A 17674-nucleotide genomic window follows, 5' to 3' on the forward strand; every position below is an offset into this window, starting at 1 on the left:
GGCGGGGGCGGGGGCGGGAGCGGGGTCGCAAGGGCGGGGGCGGGAAGAGGGGCGGGAAGAGGGGCGGGGCGGGCGGGAGCGGGACGGGACGGGGCGGGGCGGGCGGGGCGGGGCGGGACGGGACGGGGCGGGGCGGGGCGGGAGCGGGACCGCGGCGGGGCGGGACGGGGCGGGCGGGCCCGGAGCGGAGCGGCACCACCCCATCCGCCAGGGGCCGCCCTACGCGAGCGCGCGGCGGGAGTGGCGCGGACCCGCGCGCGCCCGGAGGCCCCGCCCACCGGCCTGGCGCACGCGCACTGGGCCCCGCGCAGGCGGGGAGGGGCGGGGCCGCTGAGGTGGCGGCGGCGGGAAGATGGAGGCGGCGGCGCTGGGCGGGTGGGCGCTGCCGGGCGCCCTCGCGCTCCTCCTCCTCCTCGTCCTGCTGCTGGTGGCGGCCGCGCTGCGCCGCGCTGGCTCGCGGAGGCCGCCCGCCGCTCCGCCGGACGGTCAGTACCGGGGGTCGGGCCGGGCCGGCCGGCGCTGGGCTGACCCGCCTGCCCGCCCGCTCCCCGCAGGCCCCGGGACCAACGGCCGCGCCGCCGCCAGCCCCGAGGAGCCCAGGAAGGCGAAGCCGCCGGCGCGGGCCCGGAGGGACAAACCGCGGCCGCGCAGCCTCACCCCCCGGCTGCTGCCGCCGCGCTCAAGGTACCGCGAGCCCCGGTACCGGCGCCGCCCGCCCCGCGCCGTGACCGCGCTCCCCGCAGGGCCACGGCGGCTCCGTGCGCTGCCCGCGCTCCAGCAGCAACGGCCGGTACCCGGCGTCGTGCGCCGCGGAGCGCGCGGGGCGGCTGCGGAGCGCCCGGGGCTGGCGGCGCGGGAGCCGCTGCCCGCGGGCCCACGTGCGGCTGCACCGCGCCGAGCGCGGCCGGCTCAGCCCGGCTCCCGTACGGCCGGGCCCCTCGGCTCCGCACCGGCCCCGGCCCAGCCCGGGTCACTCGGGTGTGGGCACCGGGTGTCCCGCGGGCCGGGTGCGCAGGGCCGCGTCCCTCCCGGGCCGTGACCGCGCCGCAGCCAGGACAGCGGGGGCTCTGCACCGCGGGGCTCAGGGCAGACACCTCACTGCCCCCAGAAGGCGCCGGGTCAGGTCTGTGCCAGCGGGTGCTGGGCTGGGCTGCGCTGCTGAGCCCCTCGGGGCTCGGGAAGGTCGGTGGAAACACAGCTCAGCACTTTGGGAAGTGGCCTCTGTTAGAGAGGGGAGGGGTCTGCTTGCCAGATGTGCAGTAATAAACACTGTTCTTCTCCAGCCAGTGTTGCACGGAGCTCACACAGGGAGAGAACTTGGTGCCCTCATAAAGTGTGCAGCTTTTTATCTCCCAGTGTATCTCTTTCCCAAGGTGCCACTGAATGACCTGCCAGTTTGCCTGTTGTCACTGGGCTGAGCTGAGGTCGCCTGTTCCTCAGTGACTCAGGGTGTTTGTCCTTCCACTCAGGGCTTTTATTGTTTGGCTGGCAAATGGCGAAACTATTCGTGTCTATAAAATGACCAAGAAGGATGATGGCAGCTTCACCTTCACTGCAACTGCTGGGGACTTCCCAAAGAAGCACAAGGCTCCTGTTATTAACATAGGAATTGCAGAGAAAGGTATGGAAAGGGCAGAGCTTCTCACTCATTGAGATTCTTGAGATTGGGTTTGATTTCCTTGTAAAGTCAGAGCTGCCGCTTTGAAAGCATTGAAGTTTTTGGCATTCTCAAGGCCCATTTCTGCACCATTATTTGATTCTCTGTAGTCCTCTAGATGTTACCTTTTAGCCTTTGTTTACTCCTGGGTAAATGGAAAGGTGTAATTTTCAGGCAGAATTGTAAGGACAGCAGGCTGTGGGTGACGCTGTGTTCCTGTAAGGACAGAATTAGCGCCTCCATATGCACAGTCTCTTAATTTACATGTTCATGGATGCTGTTGCAAAGAGGTCTGGTCTCAGTAATGAGAGCATCACTGTTCGCTAGCCCACCAGTCTCTGTTTAACCAGTCAAAAATCTCTCTAGTGGGTTCATATGGTCTCTCTTGGACTTCTGGGATTTTCTAGAACAGAGGCTGCAGGGGGAGGTACCTGTTAATGGGGAGGGCTTGAGGGATTAATGCTTCAAGTACGAGCCAGCGGACAGTCCGAGGCAGGTGGATGCGAGTTCACCTCTGTAATAGGAGGGCAGAGAAAATGTTACCTGAGACCTTTGTTCAGCTGTTAAAGTGAAAACTTAAACTTGTAACAAGTACCTGAGAGTAAATGGGGTAACTCCCTGTTCGAGATGGAAAAGGGGAAAAACATCGCACGTGGAAACAAGCAGGAGTCCAAAATGCCGGCACAACCAGTAATCCTGGGTAACAGCAGCACGAGCTGTAGCCAGCTGCCTGCCCCAGTCTGGGACTCGGAAGCTCCAGAGTTGTGTTTGAAGCCCTGGGGAGGATTGAGTCTGCTGCCTCGCTCCTGTGGTACCAGCTCAGGGCTGAGCCCTTTGAGGGGAATCCGGGGTGCTGGGGTGAGACACGTGTGCTCTGTGTGTGCCCATCGCCCACTGGGGGCTGTGGGGGACACGGGGGCCCTGAGATACAACGGGCAACGTGCGCTCGCAGCCCGGAGGCCAATGGTGCCCTGGGCTGCATCCCCAGCAGTGTGACCAGCAGGTCAGGGAGGGGACTGTCCCCTCTGCCCCGCTCTGTGACACCCCCTGCAGTGCTGGTCCAGCTCTGGGTCCTCAGCACAGGACACACACGGACCTGCTGGAGAGGGGCCAGAGGAGCCCCAGGAATGACCCGAGGCTGGAACAGCTCTGCTGGGGACAGGTGAGAGAGCTGGGGGTTCAGCTGCAGAAGCTCCGGGGAGACCTTAGTGTGGCCTTTCCGGACTTAAAAGGGGCCCATGAGAAACACTTTTCAGCAAGGCCTGTTGTGATAGGACAAGGGGTGATGATTTTAAACTAAAGGAGGGAGATTCAGGCTGGACATGAGGAAGGAATTGTTGCCCTGAGGGTGGTGAGAGCCTGGCCCAGGTTGGCCAGAGAGGTGGTGGCTGAACCATCCCTGGAGACATCCCAGGCCAGGCTGGACGGGGTCTGAGCACCCTGAGCTGGTGAAGATGTCCCTGTCATGGCAGGGGGGAACTGGGGGAGCTTTGACAGTACCTTCCAACCCAGACTATTCTATGATTTTATGATAACCAGGAGCTGATTCTTCTGACGTGGCTTTTCGCTCTGTGCCAGCGGACTGGCACTCTTTGAGTTTTGGTGCTGCTTTTGGTTTTCTTGACTGTGCAGCTGCAGGGGGGGTTGCCCTGTGTAGAGACCCCCTCAGGCCTTTGATAAGTTTGTGGCAGCACTGGGACCTGTCCTGATCTTTGCCTTTTCCCCTGCAGCAAGTTCATCATGACAGCTTCCAGTGACACAACCATCCTGATCTGGAGCCCGAAGGGCGACGTCCTGGCCAGCATTAACACCAACCAGATGAGCAACGCCTACGCTGCGGTGTCGCCGTGCGGGAGGTGAGGGCTGTGAGGGGTTCCCGGCTGCTCCGGCTCTGGTCAGGGGCACCCCAGGACTGAGCAGGACTGTTGCTCCTTCCCAGGGGACCTCATCCTGGGTGCACTTGGACTCGACATGCTTAGGGGTCTTTTCCAGCCTAAACAATCCTACGATTCCATCAGTTCAGACCCTCAGCAGTTAGCTGTTATTGCAATGACATTTTCTGAGGGTTCCACAGTTTAAAAAGCGATTGTGGCCCCTCCGGGAGCGCTGACTCTCGCCTGCGCCGTCTCAGACACGCGGTGATTTGCGGTTGTCCCTCAGCACTGCTGTTCCTGGGAACCATCTCCTGAGGAGCTGAGAGCAGCATTGGCCTCAGATGGTGGTGGTGGGCCCATGGAACACCACCTCTGGCTTGTCTGTAACCTGCTCAGAGTTCATTACAGAACTAAAATCTTTCTTACCAAGAGTTTGCTTATCAGGAGAATCGTGTTCTCTGCTCTGTCTGTCGCTTGTTGTTGCAGGAAGACTTGCCACACTCAAGGTTCAGTCGGTTTGGGGATCCAAAACCCTTGGCTTTTTTATTTCAGATGTGGAGTTTCTCATGCCCGGACTGTGGAGGGGCTGCTCTGCTCCCCAGGGTCGTCCTTACCGTTCCTCTTACCAACTTGCTTTCAGGGAAAACGGATATCTATTTTTTTCAGCTGCCTGAAGCGCAGATTGGACCGTGGGAGCCTGGATGGCCTTTCCCTGGCAGAGCCCTGTCTCGTGCACGCTCCGTGCAGGGCGCTGCCTCGGCCCCTGCCCGCTCCGTGGGGCTGCCCCACAGCCCGCGCTCGCTGACACGTCCCCTCTGTCTCCACTTGTTCTCTCACCCAGGTTTGTGGCGTCCTGTGGCTTCACCCCCGATGTGAAGGTGTGGGAGGTGTGTTTTGCCAGGAATGGGGATTTCCGGGAGGTGACCAGGGCTTTTGAGTTGAAAGGCCACACTACTGGCATCCTTTCCTTCTCCTTCTCCAGTGACTCCAGGAGGTACGTGTGTCCCATCTGCTGCCCCACACACGGCTCTGGCTCAGCCTCTCACCCTCCCTGTTCTGGGGGCTGCTCCTGCTCCTCTCCTGGGAGACCAGGGGGCAGAGCCCTCCCTGCCTGGGGCCACCGTGCGCTCCCCGGGGGTTCCTCCTGTGCTCTGTGCTCTGGGAGGAGGACGAGGGCAGCCTGTGTGTACACACTCACACTTCCCAAAATATCTTGGAGAACTCATTGTGGCCTTTCTGGACTTAAGAGGGGCTCCTAAGAAAGGTGGGGACAGACTTTTGAGCAGGGCCTGTTGTGACAGGACAAGGAGTGATGGTTTAAAATAAAGGAGGGAGATTCAGGCTGGACACAAGGAAGGAATTGTTGCCCTGAGGGTGGTGAGAGCCTGGCCCAGGTTGGCCAGAGAGGTGGTGGCTGAACCATCCCTGGAGACATCCCAGGCCAGGCTGGACGGGGCTCTGAGCAACCTGAGCTGGTGCAGATGTCCCTGTCATGGCAGGGGGGGCACTGGGGGAGCTGGGAAGGTCCCTCCAACACACACTGTTCTGTGATTCTGTGATCTCTCTGTCCACAAAGGATTCCCAGTTTGCTGGCGTGGCAGGGTCGAGGTGCTGCCCGCTCTCCTCACCCTCACTTGTGCTCTGTCTCCTGCCTGCAGGATGGCGACTGTTTCCAAAGACAGGACGTGGAAGTTCTGGGACACTGATGTGGAATACAAGAAGCAGCAGGATCCCTACCTGCTCCTGACGGGGAAGTGCGAGGTGACGGAGCCGTGTCGCATCGCCCTGTCCCCCGATGCTCGTGTCATCGCCGTCTCCAGCGGCACAGCCATCGTGGTGCACAACACGCGGAGAGGTGAGGAGGAGGAGGAGGAGGAGGAGGAGCTTCCTCGCCGTGCACGGACAGCCCATCGCTGACCTGGCTTTTGACACCACCGTCTGCTACCTGGTGTCGTGTGGGGACCGGGTGATCTGCGTCCTGCACAACGCGGCCGGTCAGCGGGCGGTGCTGGAGGAGCTGGGGTCCGTGCTGAAGACGACTGCCCACAGAGCCACGTGCGAGGCTGGAGCAGCAGGTCTGCAGCGCCCACAGAGCCACGTGCGAGGCTGGAGCAGCGGATCTGCAGCGCCCACAGAGCCACGTGCGAGGCTGGAGCAGCAGGTCTGCAGCGCCCACAGAGCCACGTGCGAGGCTGGAGCAGCAGGTCTGCAGCGCCCGCAGAGCCGCGTGTGAGCGGCTGGAGCAGCAGAGCTGCAGCGCCCGCAGAGCCGCGTGTGAGCGGCTGGAGCAGCGGATCTGCAGCGCCCACAGAGCCACGTGTGAGCGGCTGGAGCAGCAGAGCTGCAGCGCCCGCAGAGCCGCGTGTGAGCGGCTGGAGCAGCGGATCTGCAGCGCCCGCAGAGCGCTGCCGCCGTCTATGGCAAGAAGCACTAAACTCCGTCTGCAGCGGCACCTCCGGCTCCCTGCGGCTCGGGCAGCGCCTGCTGCCATTGGGGCTTTATTTTTCATAACACTGAATAACTTGTAATAAAAGAGTGTGGAACGCGCCGGGGCCTCCGTGCCGCTGTGGGGAGGGAGAGCGGGACGCTGAGGAGGGGAACCCGACGGGCTCCCCAGGGCTGAGCTTGTGCTGTTTCCTTCCACGGGCTTGGCCCCACTTGGTGTCCCATGGGAGGCCAGGGAGCTTTTCTGGGGTTAAAAAAAGGATGTTAGGGGGTATGTTTTGGGTTTTTTTTTGGTTGGTTGGGGGTTTCTGTTGTGTTTTGGTTTTGTTTTTTTCTTTTTTCAGAGGAGATGCCCACACTCAACTGTTGCTGCAAAAAGGGGGGAGTTGTTGGTGCTAAAACAGCCCGGCTCACGGGGCTGAGGCCGAGCACGGCCGCCGCGGGCACGGCGGGGCCTCCGGGCGCGCTCCCGGGCCTGGGGCGGCGCCGTTCGGCGCTGAACCGGGACTGGGGGACCCCCCGTGCTCGTGCCCGGCGCTGGGCGGGACCTGCCCTAAAGCAAGATGGCGGTGGCGGCGTCGCCCCGCCTTTGCACCGCCTCGTTGCCCGCAGGAGGGCGGGGCGATCTTGCGCATGCGCACTTCCTGTTCCTCCCGCCCCTTTCTGCCGGGCGTGGCGAGCGCGGTGACGCACACGCGCAGGGCGTGGGCGGGGCGGGGCGCGCGCATGCGCGGAGGGAGGCGGCGGGCGCAGCGGAGCCGGGGCTGCCGGGGCTGCGGGCGCCATGTCGGGCCGCTCGGTGCGCGCCGAGACCCGCAGCCGCGCCAAGGATGACATCAAAAAAGTGATGGCGGCCATCGAGCGCGTCCGCAGATGGTGAGAGGCGGGGCCGCGGGGGGGGGTGGGGCCTGCCCGGCGTGCAGCCAATCACCGCACCACACGGGTGCCGGTGGAAGTGCTCCGATAGCGACTGTCCAATCAGCGTGCTGCGTGAGGCAGCAGCCAATTAGCTCGCCCTGTCGGCTCGGGAATGCGGGGGGGGGACCGGAAGTGCCGGTGCTCGGCGGGCGTCCCATCCAATCACAACGAGAGGTACGGGTTGAGGGGGCGGGGATGCTGGCGTGCTCTCGATTGGCGTTCGTCTGGGCCACTCGGAGCCTCATAGGCGGGAGGGCGGGGCTTGTTGCCAGGATACCCCGGGCCCGGCTTCCCCCGGCCCTGTTGCGGCGGGGGCGGCGGCGTCACCGTGACCGTGACCGTGACCGTGACCGCGACCGCGTGTGTCCGCGCAGGGAGAAGAAGTGGGTGACGGTGGGCGACACCTCGCTGCGGATCTTCAAGTGGGTGCCGGTGGCGGACAGCAAGGAGGTGGGTGCCGCTCCGGACGGGCCCGGCGCTGGGGCTGCGCTGCTCGCGCCGCTTCCCCGGCCCCACCGGCCGGGCCGGGACTGCCCGGGGCGGCCCCTCCGGCGCTGCCGATCCGGCCCGGCCGGCCCCGGCCCCGCGGCGGCCCGGGCTGGGGCTGCTGCTCGGCCCGGGCTGGGGCTGCTGCTCGGCCCGGGCCGGGCTGGTTTTCTCCGGTGCCGTCGTGCCTCCCGCTGCCCGCAGCGCTTTCTGCCTCCATCCCGGGCATTTCCTGGTGTTTGGTGGCGCTTCAGTTCTGTCTTGTGTCCTGATTCTGAACCCCCCCCAGGTGCAGTTCTGCCTCCCAGGCGGTCAGGAGGGTGCCCAAAGGGGAAGGGCTGCCCCAGCGCATCCCTCGGGGCTGCGGGGGAGCGAGTCGGACGCGTCTGCGTCCTCTTGCCCCTGGGGGCTCCTCTGACCTCCTGCTTGTTTCTCTCCTAAAGAAAGAGAAATCCAAGTCGAGTGGCAGCGCCGCCCGAGAGCCCAACGGCTTCCCCGCTGACAGCTCTGCAAACTCCTCCCTCCTGCTGGAGTTCCAAGGTGGGTCTGGCTGAGCCCCCCAGGCTGGGGGGACGCTCAGGCTGCACAGAGGCCGGGGTGTTGCTGCTGGTGTTGCTCCGTCCGTTGGGACAGGCAGCGTGTGCCTGCAGTGCGGGGCTGGGCTGAGCCCCCTCTGACTGTCCCTCCTGAAGCCGTTTCTTTGTGCCGTCAGCAAGAATCTTCATCCAGCTTCTGGGATGTCCCTGTGGGAAACTTCATAGGGCATCGGGGGAGTGGGGGTTCCTGCTCCTGCTCTGCAGTCCCGGCGACGGGGGGCCGGGAGCTGCCTGCAGCGGAGCCCCAGCAGTGACCTGCGTGGGATGGAGGGGCAGAGGATCTCCCTGACCTTGCCCTGGATCCCAGAGCACCGCGGGCAGCCTCCAGCAGGCTGCGGGGGAGCCACGTGAGGCTCGGGCAGCGCATGGACTTGCTGCCTGTTCACAGTGTCTCGGCTCAGCTCTCAGTGTGTCGGAAGCCAATCAGGGGCCGTGCTGGCACTTTAGAGCTGTGGTGGGAAGGGTTAACGCTGCAGGTCTGCGGTGCGGGATGGCTGTACCTGGAAAGGTGTGTGCCAGGATTGCTGCCCCTTTGGAGGCAGGTGCTGAGCACTGCTCCTGGTGCCACATTGCAGCCCCGCGAACAGCGGAGCTACAAAACCCTGGGGCACCAGCAAGAGTTTTCCTGCCGTCAAATGCCTGAGCGCTGTGGCCCTCCCAAGCTGGGGGGGTGAGGTTTGGCAGCGCAGCACTTTGTGTCAGCCCTGTGCTTTCTACTGATTTGTTCTGAACGGCTGTGCCTGCTCAGACTTGGTCCCTGGGCAGAACCACCCTCTCCCATGGGCCAGTTGTGTAGCTGGTGCCTCCCGGTGAGGTGTCTCCTGCCCAGCAGCGCTTCTGTCGACCAGTGTCGGTGAATCACCGATACCAGACCGACTCCGGCTCTGCTTGTCCTTCTCCCAAAGCCCCCGGCTCGCGGTGCCGCCCTCGGCTGTGGTGCCCTGGGTCAAGGTGCTCTTCTTCACTAGGTGCTGTTTCTGCAGATGAGAACAGCAACCAGAGCTCCCTGTCGGACGTCTACCAGCTGAAGGTGGACAGCAGCCCCAACTCCAGCCCCAGCCCCCAGCAGAGCGAGTCCATGAGTCCTGCGCACACCTCTGACTTCCGCACGGACGACTCGCAGCCTCCCACCCTGGGGCAGGAGACGCTGGAAGGTGACGCTGGAGGGCCGGGGTGGGCGCTGGGCGGGGGGAGGCCCTGCCGGAGCCGTTCTGGGCCGGCAGGTGCTGGGGCGCTGCCGGAGGGGACGGGGCAGCAGAGACTCGTCTCCTGCGCTGGCTCAGCTCTGAGCCCCCGGCTCGGCAGGTCCGTAACCCGTCTGTTCTCCCAGAGCCCTCCCTGCCTTCCTCGGAAGTTGCGGACGAGCCTCCCACTCTCACAAAGGAAGAGCCGGTCCCCCTTGAGACTCAGGTAAGGGAAGGGGGGTTGAAACCATGTCTGAATCTAGAAAAAACCCTGTAAATATCAGCCTGGAATGACCCCTGTGAGCACATCAGGGTCTTCTGCTGACAGATAGTTCTATTCTTGTAAATATGGGAAACAGTATTAATGAGTTCTTGCATTCCTGTCTCTGATTGGCTTTTTAAGGTTTGTTAATATCCTAATCAAGAAAAGCACATTTTCGGATGTTGTCTTTTTGTATCTGAATATGGCATATTGCCTTTGGCTACTCTATAGAGTAAGAACAGAGTTGCTGTTCTCCCTTGTGTTATTTGAAAAGATACTCTCCTAGCTCAAGGAGAATAAGATTCAGAGTCAAAATAAGGTCGTTCTAAATTCTGTGTAATTCGTTTAGTGATATGTGGCTTAGAAGTAGACTTGGCAGGTTAATGGTTGGACTTGATAATCTCAAAGGTCTTTCCAACCAAAATGATTCCATGAATGCGCATGGACCCAGCCGGGCCCTTTCCCCTCGCTGCGGCAGAAGCACCGTGATGGGTGCGTTCCGCAGTCCAAACCTCCCGGCTTCCCGAGCTGTCCCTGCTTCAGCTCAGGTGCCGAGGTGTGAGGAAAGGACATGGAGGTGCAGTAAAACAGTGGTTCTGGTGGGGGGCTGGAGCACAAGTGTGATGGAGCGGCTGAGGGACCTGGGGGGTTCAGCTGGAGAACAGGAGCTGAGGGGAGACCTTCTGATCTCTGAACTGCCTGAAAGGAGCTTGGAGCCAGGGGGGTCGGGCTCTGCTCCCCAGGAACAAGCGCCAGGAGCAGAGGAAATGGCCTCAAGTTGCGCCAGGGGAGGGTGAGGTTGGATCTGGGAACAATTTCTTCCCCAAAGGGCTGTGGGGCATTGGAACAGGCTGCCCAGGGCAGTGCTGGAGTCACCATCCCTGCAGGGCTGGACAGACGGACATGAGGTTCTCAGGACATGGGGCAGTGCTGGGGTGGGTTATGGTTGGACTCGATGATCTTGAGGATCTTTTCCAACCGAAACGGTTCTGTGATTCTGGCTGACTCCTGTTGCCCTGGAGCTCCCTCACAGGTTCAGCCCAGGGTGTCCCTGAGTCCGCGTGGCTCGGTGACACTGAGCTCCTGTCCCTGCCCTCTGGCTCCTGCAGGTGACTGAAGAGGAGGAGGACTCGGGTGCGCCGCCCCTGAAGAGGTTTTGTGCGGATCAGAACTCTGCGTGCCCCGCGGGCTCGGAGAGCTGAGCCCGCCCGCCGGCCAGCGCTTCGCCAGCCCCTCGCAGAGCCGCTGCCCCCCCGGGGCCCGGGGTGCTCCCCCCGCCCGCCCCCCCGGGGGACGGCGCTCCCCTGCTTGCCCCAGCCCGCCCTGCCCTGCCTGCTCGGGGGCAGGAGCCGCGTTCCCTGCCGGAGGGGGCTGCCACCAGGACCTGCAAACCTGCTTCTATTTATTGGCTCCTTCTCTCCCTGCCGACCTGTCCCGGCGCGGGGGGGTCTCCCATGCAGGAGAGGTTGTCTGGGGGGGCTCCGTGGCCCCCCGGCCCCTGGCAGATGCTCTTTGCCCCCCCTGCCCGCCTTCCCCGAGGTGCCGGGAGCGGGAGAGCCCCCCGCTCCACGGTGTGAGTTGTCTGCTCCCGCCGGAGCGGAGGCGGGAGGGGGGATGGGGGTGGCGGGGGGAGCCCGAGTCCTGCCCTGCAGCGGCTGGACGCGCTGGGACGCCGTGCAATAAGGTGCTAATTAAAGCCATTAGTGTCGGGAGCGCCCCCGCGGGGCAGGGACCGGCTGGGCCCACAGCCCCTCCTGCCCCCGGGTCCCCGCCCCGTTCCCGGGAAGGATGCGGGGGGCGCCGCCCCCCCCAGGAAGCGCCCCCGCCCCGGGGCTCCGCCGCCCGCCCCCGAGCTCCCGCTGCCCCCCCGGCCCCGCCGCCCCGGCCCCCCCCGCCGCCACTGCATGTCCCGCCGAGTCTGTGATCGAGCCTGGCGAAGCCGAAGGCGCGGCCGCGCGTGGAAGTGGAAAGTTATTTTAGCACTGAATAGAATATTTTTAAAATTAAACTATTTGAAATACAGCGCCCTGTGTGTGCGGGGGTGGGCAGCGCTGTCCGGGTTGGAGCGCGGCCCCCAACCCCCCCGAGCCGGCGGCGGGACCGGGAACCCCCCCCGGCCCGCGGGGCAGCCCCGGCCCTGCCGCCCCGGGCCCGCGCGGGGCCGCTCCGCTCCGCTCCCCGCCGGGTCCCCGGGCCCGCCGCCCGGGGTCTGTCCCAGCGCGGGGGGCGCGGCGGGAGCCGCTCCTGTCGCCACAGCCGCGGTTGTTCTGCGCGCAGCCGCAGAGAACGCGCAGAGCCCAGCGTGCCAAGAGCCCGGTAGCGGAGCTGGGGTAGCGGCGGCCGCGGGTCCCGGTGCGCCGCCTTCCATTCGCTCGCGCGTTGCGAAGGGCGCTCTTTCTTTTCCAGTTTACCCAATCCAGCGCGGAAGCCGAAGCCGAAGGCATTTGGTTTCCTTTGTCATGCTGCCGGTACAATCGCCAAGTGTTTTTAATGATTTATCCTTCCAGGATGAGGGTGGCCAGATGAGCAGGACGCCTGCTGATTGATTTCAAAACCAGCCGTCCCGTTTTGTAGATAGTTGGAAAACAGTTTTAGGAGGGAGATCCAAAAAGAATCTCTCTTGCCATCAGAGGAGGCGATGAAAGGAGCTTTGGCAGCGTGTGGGATGCAGAGTTCGGGAGGAGGAGGGAGGACGGAGGGTGAAGGCACCAATTGGTGCTGCCGGGAGCCAGCGCGGCGCTGGGCGCGGAGCGGAGTCCCCGCGGTGCGCCGGCTGCGCTGAGACCAGCGAACACTGTGCTGAGACCAGCGAACACTGCGCTGAACAGCAAATACTGCACTGAACAGCAAACACTGCGCTGAAAACAGCAAACACTGCGCTGAGACCAGCGAACACTGCGCTGAACAGCAAACACTGCGCTGAACAGCAAACACTGCACTGAACAGCAAACACTGCGCTGAGACCAGCAAACACTGCGCTGAACAGCAAACACTGCGCTGAGACCAGCAAACACTGCGCTGAAACCAGCAAACACTGCGCTGAAACCAGCAAACACTGCGCTGAAACCAGCAAATACTGCACTGAACAGCAAATACTGCACTGAACAGCAAATACTGCACTGAAACCAGCAAATACTGCACTGAAACCAGCAAACACTGTGCTGAAACCAGCAAACACTGCGCTGAAACCAGCAAACACTGCGCTGAAACCAGCAAATACTCCAGTGGACACAGCAGCCGGGTCGCTGCTGTTTCTCGAAACGTGGAGCGGTGTGGTCCCGGAGCAAAGTGCAGCCACCGAGCTGTGGATCTGCACTCGAGCGCTGGTTTGTCCCATAGGTCTTTCACTCCACAGCGGCTCCGCAAGAGGCTGCTGCTCCATGCGGGTGGCTCCTGTGCGCGGGGGGGTCACCGCCCCCGTGCGCTGGGCTCTCGTCAAACATCCCCGTGGGCGCCACGTCTGGCCTTTGAACAGTGAACCATCGATGCTCCGAGCAGCGCAGGGTCCCGTTGGTTTGACACAACACTGTCATTCTTCACTATCTACACGGGATTTTCTTGAGTAAAATGGAGAGGGGAGGTTTCTAATTAATCATTTTAGTTACTCTTTAGTGCTGGGTTTTCTAAGTTCTGAACTGGAGTTCTGAACTCCAAGAATCTCTCTACCCAGGTAAGCTGGTTATTCTGTTGTTTGGGGGGGTTTGTTTGTGTGTGTGTTTGTTTATTTAATTAAAGATTGTATTTGACAGAACTTCTAGGAAGATAATGCGATACAAAGATAAGATTTTAGGCACACAACTGTTAGGGTATTCAGAAGATGCCACTGCTCCAAGAATGTTGATTTCCCTGATTTTTCAGGTGTTTTGGCCTTTTCTCCCATTTTTGCCACTAAGTACGATACTTGATGCACACAGTTGCTGAGAACACACCCCGTGTTACAGGGGCACTGTCTGCCCCTTACACTCAAAAATGTTTCTACGGACAAAAGAGAGAAAGAGAGAATAATTTATTTCTAGCATAACTGAAATTTAAGTAGTCTGATCAAAGAGTTATTATTAATCAAGATCTAGCTCTTATAGATAAAGACAAATTAATACCTATGTGAAAAAAGTAATAATAATAATAATAATAGTTACCTGTACGTTTCCTATACCCATCCCCGCTCCTGGCGGTAGGCTCAGGGTCCTGCTGTCCATGGCTCCAGTCTGCTGGCGGTTGTTGGGGTGAGTCGTCAGCACCCCCAGTTCTTTTGTCGAGAGTGTGTAGTTGATGGTGATTGTTCCTTTTTCCTGCCCCAGGATCTGTTTGGGGTCACTTGCTGTAGGTTTGCAATGCACTTTTACACCTTGTTTTTGTTGCTGGGCTGCAAGCTCACAGCTCCATGGGAGTTCAGTAAAGCACCATGTCCCACAGGAGTCGGGCGCCTGTTCTGTGTCACCCTTACAGCCGTTCTGTCGCGCTCTGGGGCCACATTTCTTTATCTGGCCATCCGGGAGCTGATCTGGCCTTGGATCTCCTGTGCTCTGTCTCTCACCCTCCCACACCTGAATTCAGCCCTGTGTCCCACGTCTGTCACGGGCCATTTGGTGATGGACTCGTGATGGTTCTTTTACCTTGATCTCAGAGTGTAAAATTAAGGCGACCGAAATGCTGAGGGGTCAATCAAGCAGTGTTACTTTATTAATTTGCCCATAAGGTGGCACGTGATAGCGAGAGAGAGAAAGAAAAGAAAGGGGAAAGAAACAGGGAAAACTAAAGGTAAAGATGAGAAATGAGGTTGCGTTTCTCACCATCCAGTTCCAGAAGCTCCCTCTGGTCTCCGGTCCCGTGGAGTCCGGCTGGTCCTCCATCGTGGTTCGGGATCCTCTGGTGGGAAGATCTTCAACGGTGTCCATTGTGGTCTCATCTCTTATGCTTCTTCACCCCCCCTCGCTCCCATTGTTTCAGGCCAGTCTCCACCTTGATTTCACAACCCAGGCTCGTACTGCGCAGGCTCCAAAGATCCACTCTTTCTCTTGCCAACACTCGCATGTCCAGCATTCAGGGGTCTTTGGTCCATTGGGTGAGCTCAGGTCCCTTGGTGAGCTCTGGCCATGCTCCTTTTCGTTGGCCGTTGTTTGGGGGAGCAGGTGGGGACACGTGTGACTGAGGCTGCAGGTGAGAACACATCTTCTGGACAGCAGCTCTTGTCCCTGGGTGGAATAGACCCTCATGACAACAGCTTTCAGGAGGCTGGGGCTGGTTTGGCTGAAGCAGCAGGTGAAGTCCACACAGCGGCCATTGTCAGCAGGAGCCCCCTCATCGGAGAGACAGAGCCACACAATGCTGCTCCTCGGCCTCTCTCCAGGTCACTGTCCACCTGTTCTTTCGGTCAGGGCCTCGGTTCTCTCAGTTCTTGATGGTGATGTTCAGGCAAATACTGCTCCATCTTCAGACCGACTCTCACAACATCTCAAGGCCTCTGCTGTCCTGCCAGAGCTGTATTTCTGCGTCATCCTCCTGTGCAGAGCCCTGCTTGTTGCTGCTGTCTGTGTACATTGATGGCTGTTATCCGCACCCACCTGGTTAATTGAAAAAACGCTATTCCAGGCAAACTAGCTGAAAAAAACCCTCCAAACAGGCCAACAAACCCAAACAAAGTAACCAGACCAACCTCTGATTCGAGGCCTTGCACACTCGGTACAGTCCCCACGGCTCGGTGCAAGCAATGCTGTCCGCTGGCCCCCAGGGCTGAGCAGCGAGTGTTCGGGTGTCTGATTGTCTCAGACATTTATCTCAACCGGGAGTTAATTGTGCACCCTGCTCGTCAGGCTGGGACACACACGGGACAGCAAAGCTCAGCTCTGCCGGGGTGGAGAACCCAGCCTGGGCTTGATCTTCTAGGTGAAGACTTAGATTATTTCAGAATCTGTTCAGCTATAAGAGCTGCGGTGGTTGCTGAGCAACAGATGCTCCCATCTACCAGCCCTGGAAGACAAGAGAGCAGAAGCAGCCAAGGGCGATGTAAATCCTGCTGGGCTCCCGCAGAGCGGGGCTGCGGCTCTGGCTCAGGCTCTGAGACACACGGCAGAGACACAGCATTCCAGGTCCTTTCCCAGCGTCAGAATCACTCTCAGCAGCAGCAAACAGCTATTTGCTCATTAAACATAGTCCATGGATTTTTTTCCCAGATTTCGACCTATGGATGTATGTACTAATTGCTATTTTTTCTAGTTATTTTTGTAATTTTGTTGTTTTTCTGCACCTGCTTTTAGCACTGCTCTCAGATGGTTGATTTACCGATCGGTTAATAGTGTTTCAGTACAGTGGTTGCTGTTTCTTGATGAGCATGTGCTTGCGTTTGACATTTGTCTGTGTGCTGTGACTGGGTAAAGCTCTAATTTTAACCTCTGAACTTAAGACAGGATTTGTGTTAATATTTTTTAAAATTACTGTCACTGGTTATTTTCGAGGAGCAGCATGTTTAGCATTGGGATGTGAGAGGTATCTGCATGTATTGCCCTGTATTTAACAGGAATGTGTATCTGTACATCAAAGACTGATGATGGTGCCTTTTCACTTGCTGTTCTCATTGTGTTTTACCAGTCGGGAGGGCAGGAGATGCTGCAAGTGGCTGTTCCTCCTGCTTCAGCAGCAGCGACATCTCTGTCAGAGGAACACCTGGATAATGGAAAGGCAGATAGAAAGGACATAGATCTCTCCAAAGACACTTTTTCTTATTCCATTTAGAAGTCAGCCATGCCTGGAGCACAAGTTTATAGCTCTTTTACTCAGGAAAAAAAAACCTTACAGATTTACCACCAGGTATCATGGGAACTCTGAATTTTTTACTCACACTAAATTATTTCACAGAATCCCAGAATGTCAGGGGTTGAAGGGCCCTGGAAAGCTCATCCAGTGCAATCCCCCCATGGAGCAGGAACACCCAGCTGAGGTTACACAGGAAGGTGTCCAGGCGGGTTGGAATGTCTGCACAGAAGGAGACTCCACAACCCCCTGGGCAGCCTGGGCCAGGCTCTGACACCCTCACCAGGAACAAGTTTCCCCTCATATTTCAGTGGAACCTCCTGTGTTCCAGTTTGAACCCATTGCCCCTTGTCCTACCATTGGTTGTCACCAGGAAGAGCCTGGCTCCATCCTCCTGACACTCACCCTTTATATATCTGTAAACATGAATGAGGTCCCCCCTCAGTGTCCTCTTGTCCAGCTCCAGAGCCCCAGCTCCCTCAGCCTTTCCTCACACGGGAGATGCTCCACTCCCTCCAGCATCTTGGTGGCTGCGCTGGACTCTCTGCAGCAGTTCCCTGTCCTGCTGGAACTGAGGGGCCACAGCTGGACACAATATTCCAGGTGTGGTCTCCCCAGGGCAGAGCAGAGGGGCAGGAGAACCTCTCTGACCTACTGACCACCCCCTTCTAACCCAGCCCAGGTACCATTGGCTTCCTGGCCACAAGGGCCCAGTGCTGGCTCATGGTCACCCTGCTGTCCCCAGGACCCCCAGGTCCCTTTCCCCTACGCTGCTCTCTAATAGGTCATTCCCCAACTTACACTGGAACCTGGGTGGGAATGGTCTGTAAAGAGACAAAAGTCACAGAATCACAGAATGTTAGGGATTGGAAAGGATGGTTTCCTATGCTCAAGTTGGACCCCTGCGCAGGTACCCAGCTTGAGCCAGCCCTCCTGCTGTTCTACTCCATTAAATCTTCTTTTTCTGAGAATTTTGTTTCCTGAAAGTCTGCTTTGCATATGGTGATCAGGCCTCGCCTGAAAGTTGCCTCTGGAGCTCTAAATACAGGCTCTGGGGTGAACGGTGATCAGGAGGGAAGACGCCTGAGCGTTTGCTCTGTGAGCAGGTCCAGGCTCCTGCAGAGCAGGTCAGCAGCACTCGGCTCGGCTTGTTTCCCCCACGCAGCAGATAACAGAGTGAACCTGCCACTGAACTCTTTTAAGTTGCATTTCTCTTTGAGAAATCTAAACATCGTTCTGCAACGAGCAGAACCCTGAGTTACTCCCCCGCAACACCAGGAACAGCTCTGCAAGCACAGAGATGGTGTGTATGGTGTATGGGGATGCCCGGGCTGTTCTCACGGCAGGGAAGGGCCGGGGATGCAGCAGCGCCCGCGGCCCCGGGGCACGGGCAGCCAATGGCCCCGAGGGGCCGCGGGGGGACCGGGGCTGCCCCCCGGCCGGCCCTCCAGGGACAGCCCGCCCGTTGGGAGCGCGGTCTGGCAGAGCGGGCGCTGGTCTCCATG

At 59.9% G+C, this 17674-nt stretch overlaps 2 protein-coding genes across 3 annotated transcripts; both read left to right on the plus strand.

The window, feature by feature from the left end:
- The first annotated feature begins 295 nt into the window (after window positions 1-295).
- Window positions 296-5895, plus strand: TBL2 (transducin beta like 2). The gene is given in 7 exon segments (XM_082068190.1): window positions 296-485; window positions 1470-1615; window positions 1618-1621; window positions 3388-3513; window positions 4373-4525; window positions 5190-5399; window positions 5401-5895. Coding segments are annotated over 6 exon segments (954 nt in total). The 5' UTR covers window positions 296-485; window positions 1470-1518; the 3' UTR covers window positions 5765-5895.
- Window positions 5896-6699: 804 nt separating this feature from the next.
- Window positions 6700-11444, plus strand: BCL7B (BAF chromatin remodeling complex subunit BCL7B). 2 transcript variants are annotated; one of them, XM_082068304.1, is made up of 6 exons: window positions 6700-6852; window positions 7269-7344; window positions 7824-7920; window positions 8945-9130; window positions 9307-9386; window positions 10532-11444. In XM_082068304.1, the coding sequence occupies exons 1-6, from the start codon at window positions 6761-6763 to the stop codon at window positions 10622-10624; spliced, it is 624 nt and encodes a 207-aa protein (XP_081924430.1). In that variant the 5' UTR covers window positions 6700-6760; the 3' UTR covers window positions 10625-11444. The 2 variants fall into 2 exon arrangements, with proteins under 2 accessions (XP_081924430.1, XP_081924431.1); XM_082068305.1 differs by having other exon boundaries at window positions 8960-9130.
- The last annotated feature ends 6230 nt before the right edge of the window (window positions 11445-17674 follow it).

Source organism: Streptopelia decaocto (genome assembly GCF_964273445.1).
Source record: "Streptopelia decaocto genome assembly, chromosome: 18".
Lineage (NCBI taxonomy): Eukaryota > Metazoa > Chordata > Aves > Columbiformes > Columbidae > Streptopelia > Streptopelia decaocto.

What these genes read in the sequence shown, in the direction of transcription:
- BCL7B (XM_082068304.1), top strand. Translation starts at nt 6,761, where the DNA reads ATGTCGGGCCGCTCGGTGCGCGCCGAGACCCGCAGCCGCGCCAAGGAT. An exon ending in ATCGAGCGCGTCCGCAGATG is followed by an intron (nt 6,853 to 7,268) that starts GTGAGAGGCGGG and finishes GTGTCCGCGCAG; the next exon opens with GGAGAAGAAGTGGGTGACGG. An exon ending in GGGGCAGGAGACGCTGGAAG is followed by an intron (nt 9,131 to 9,306) that starts GTGACGCTGGAG and finishes CTGTTCTCCCAG; the next exon opens with AGCCCTCCCTGCCTTCCTCG.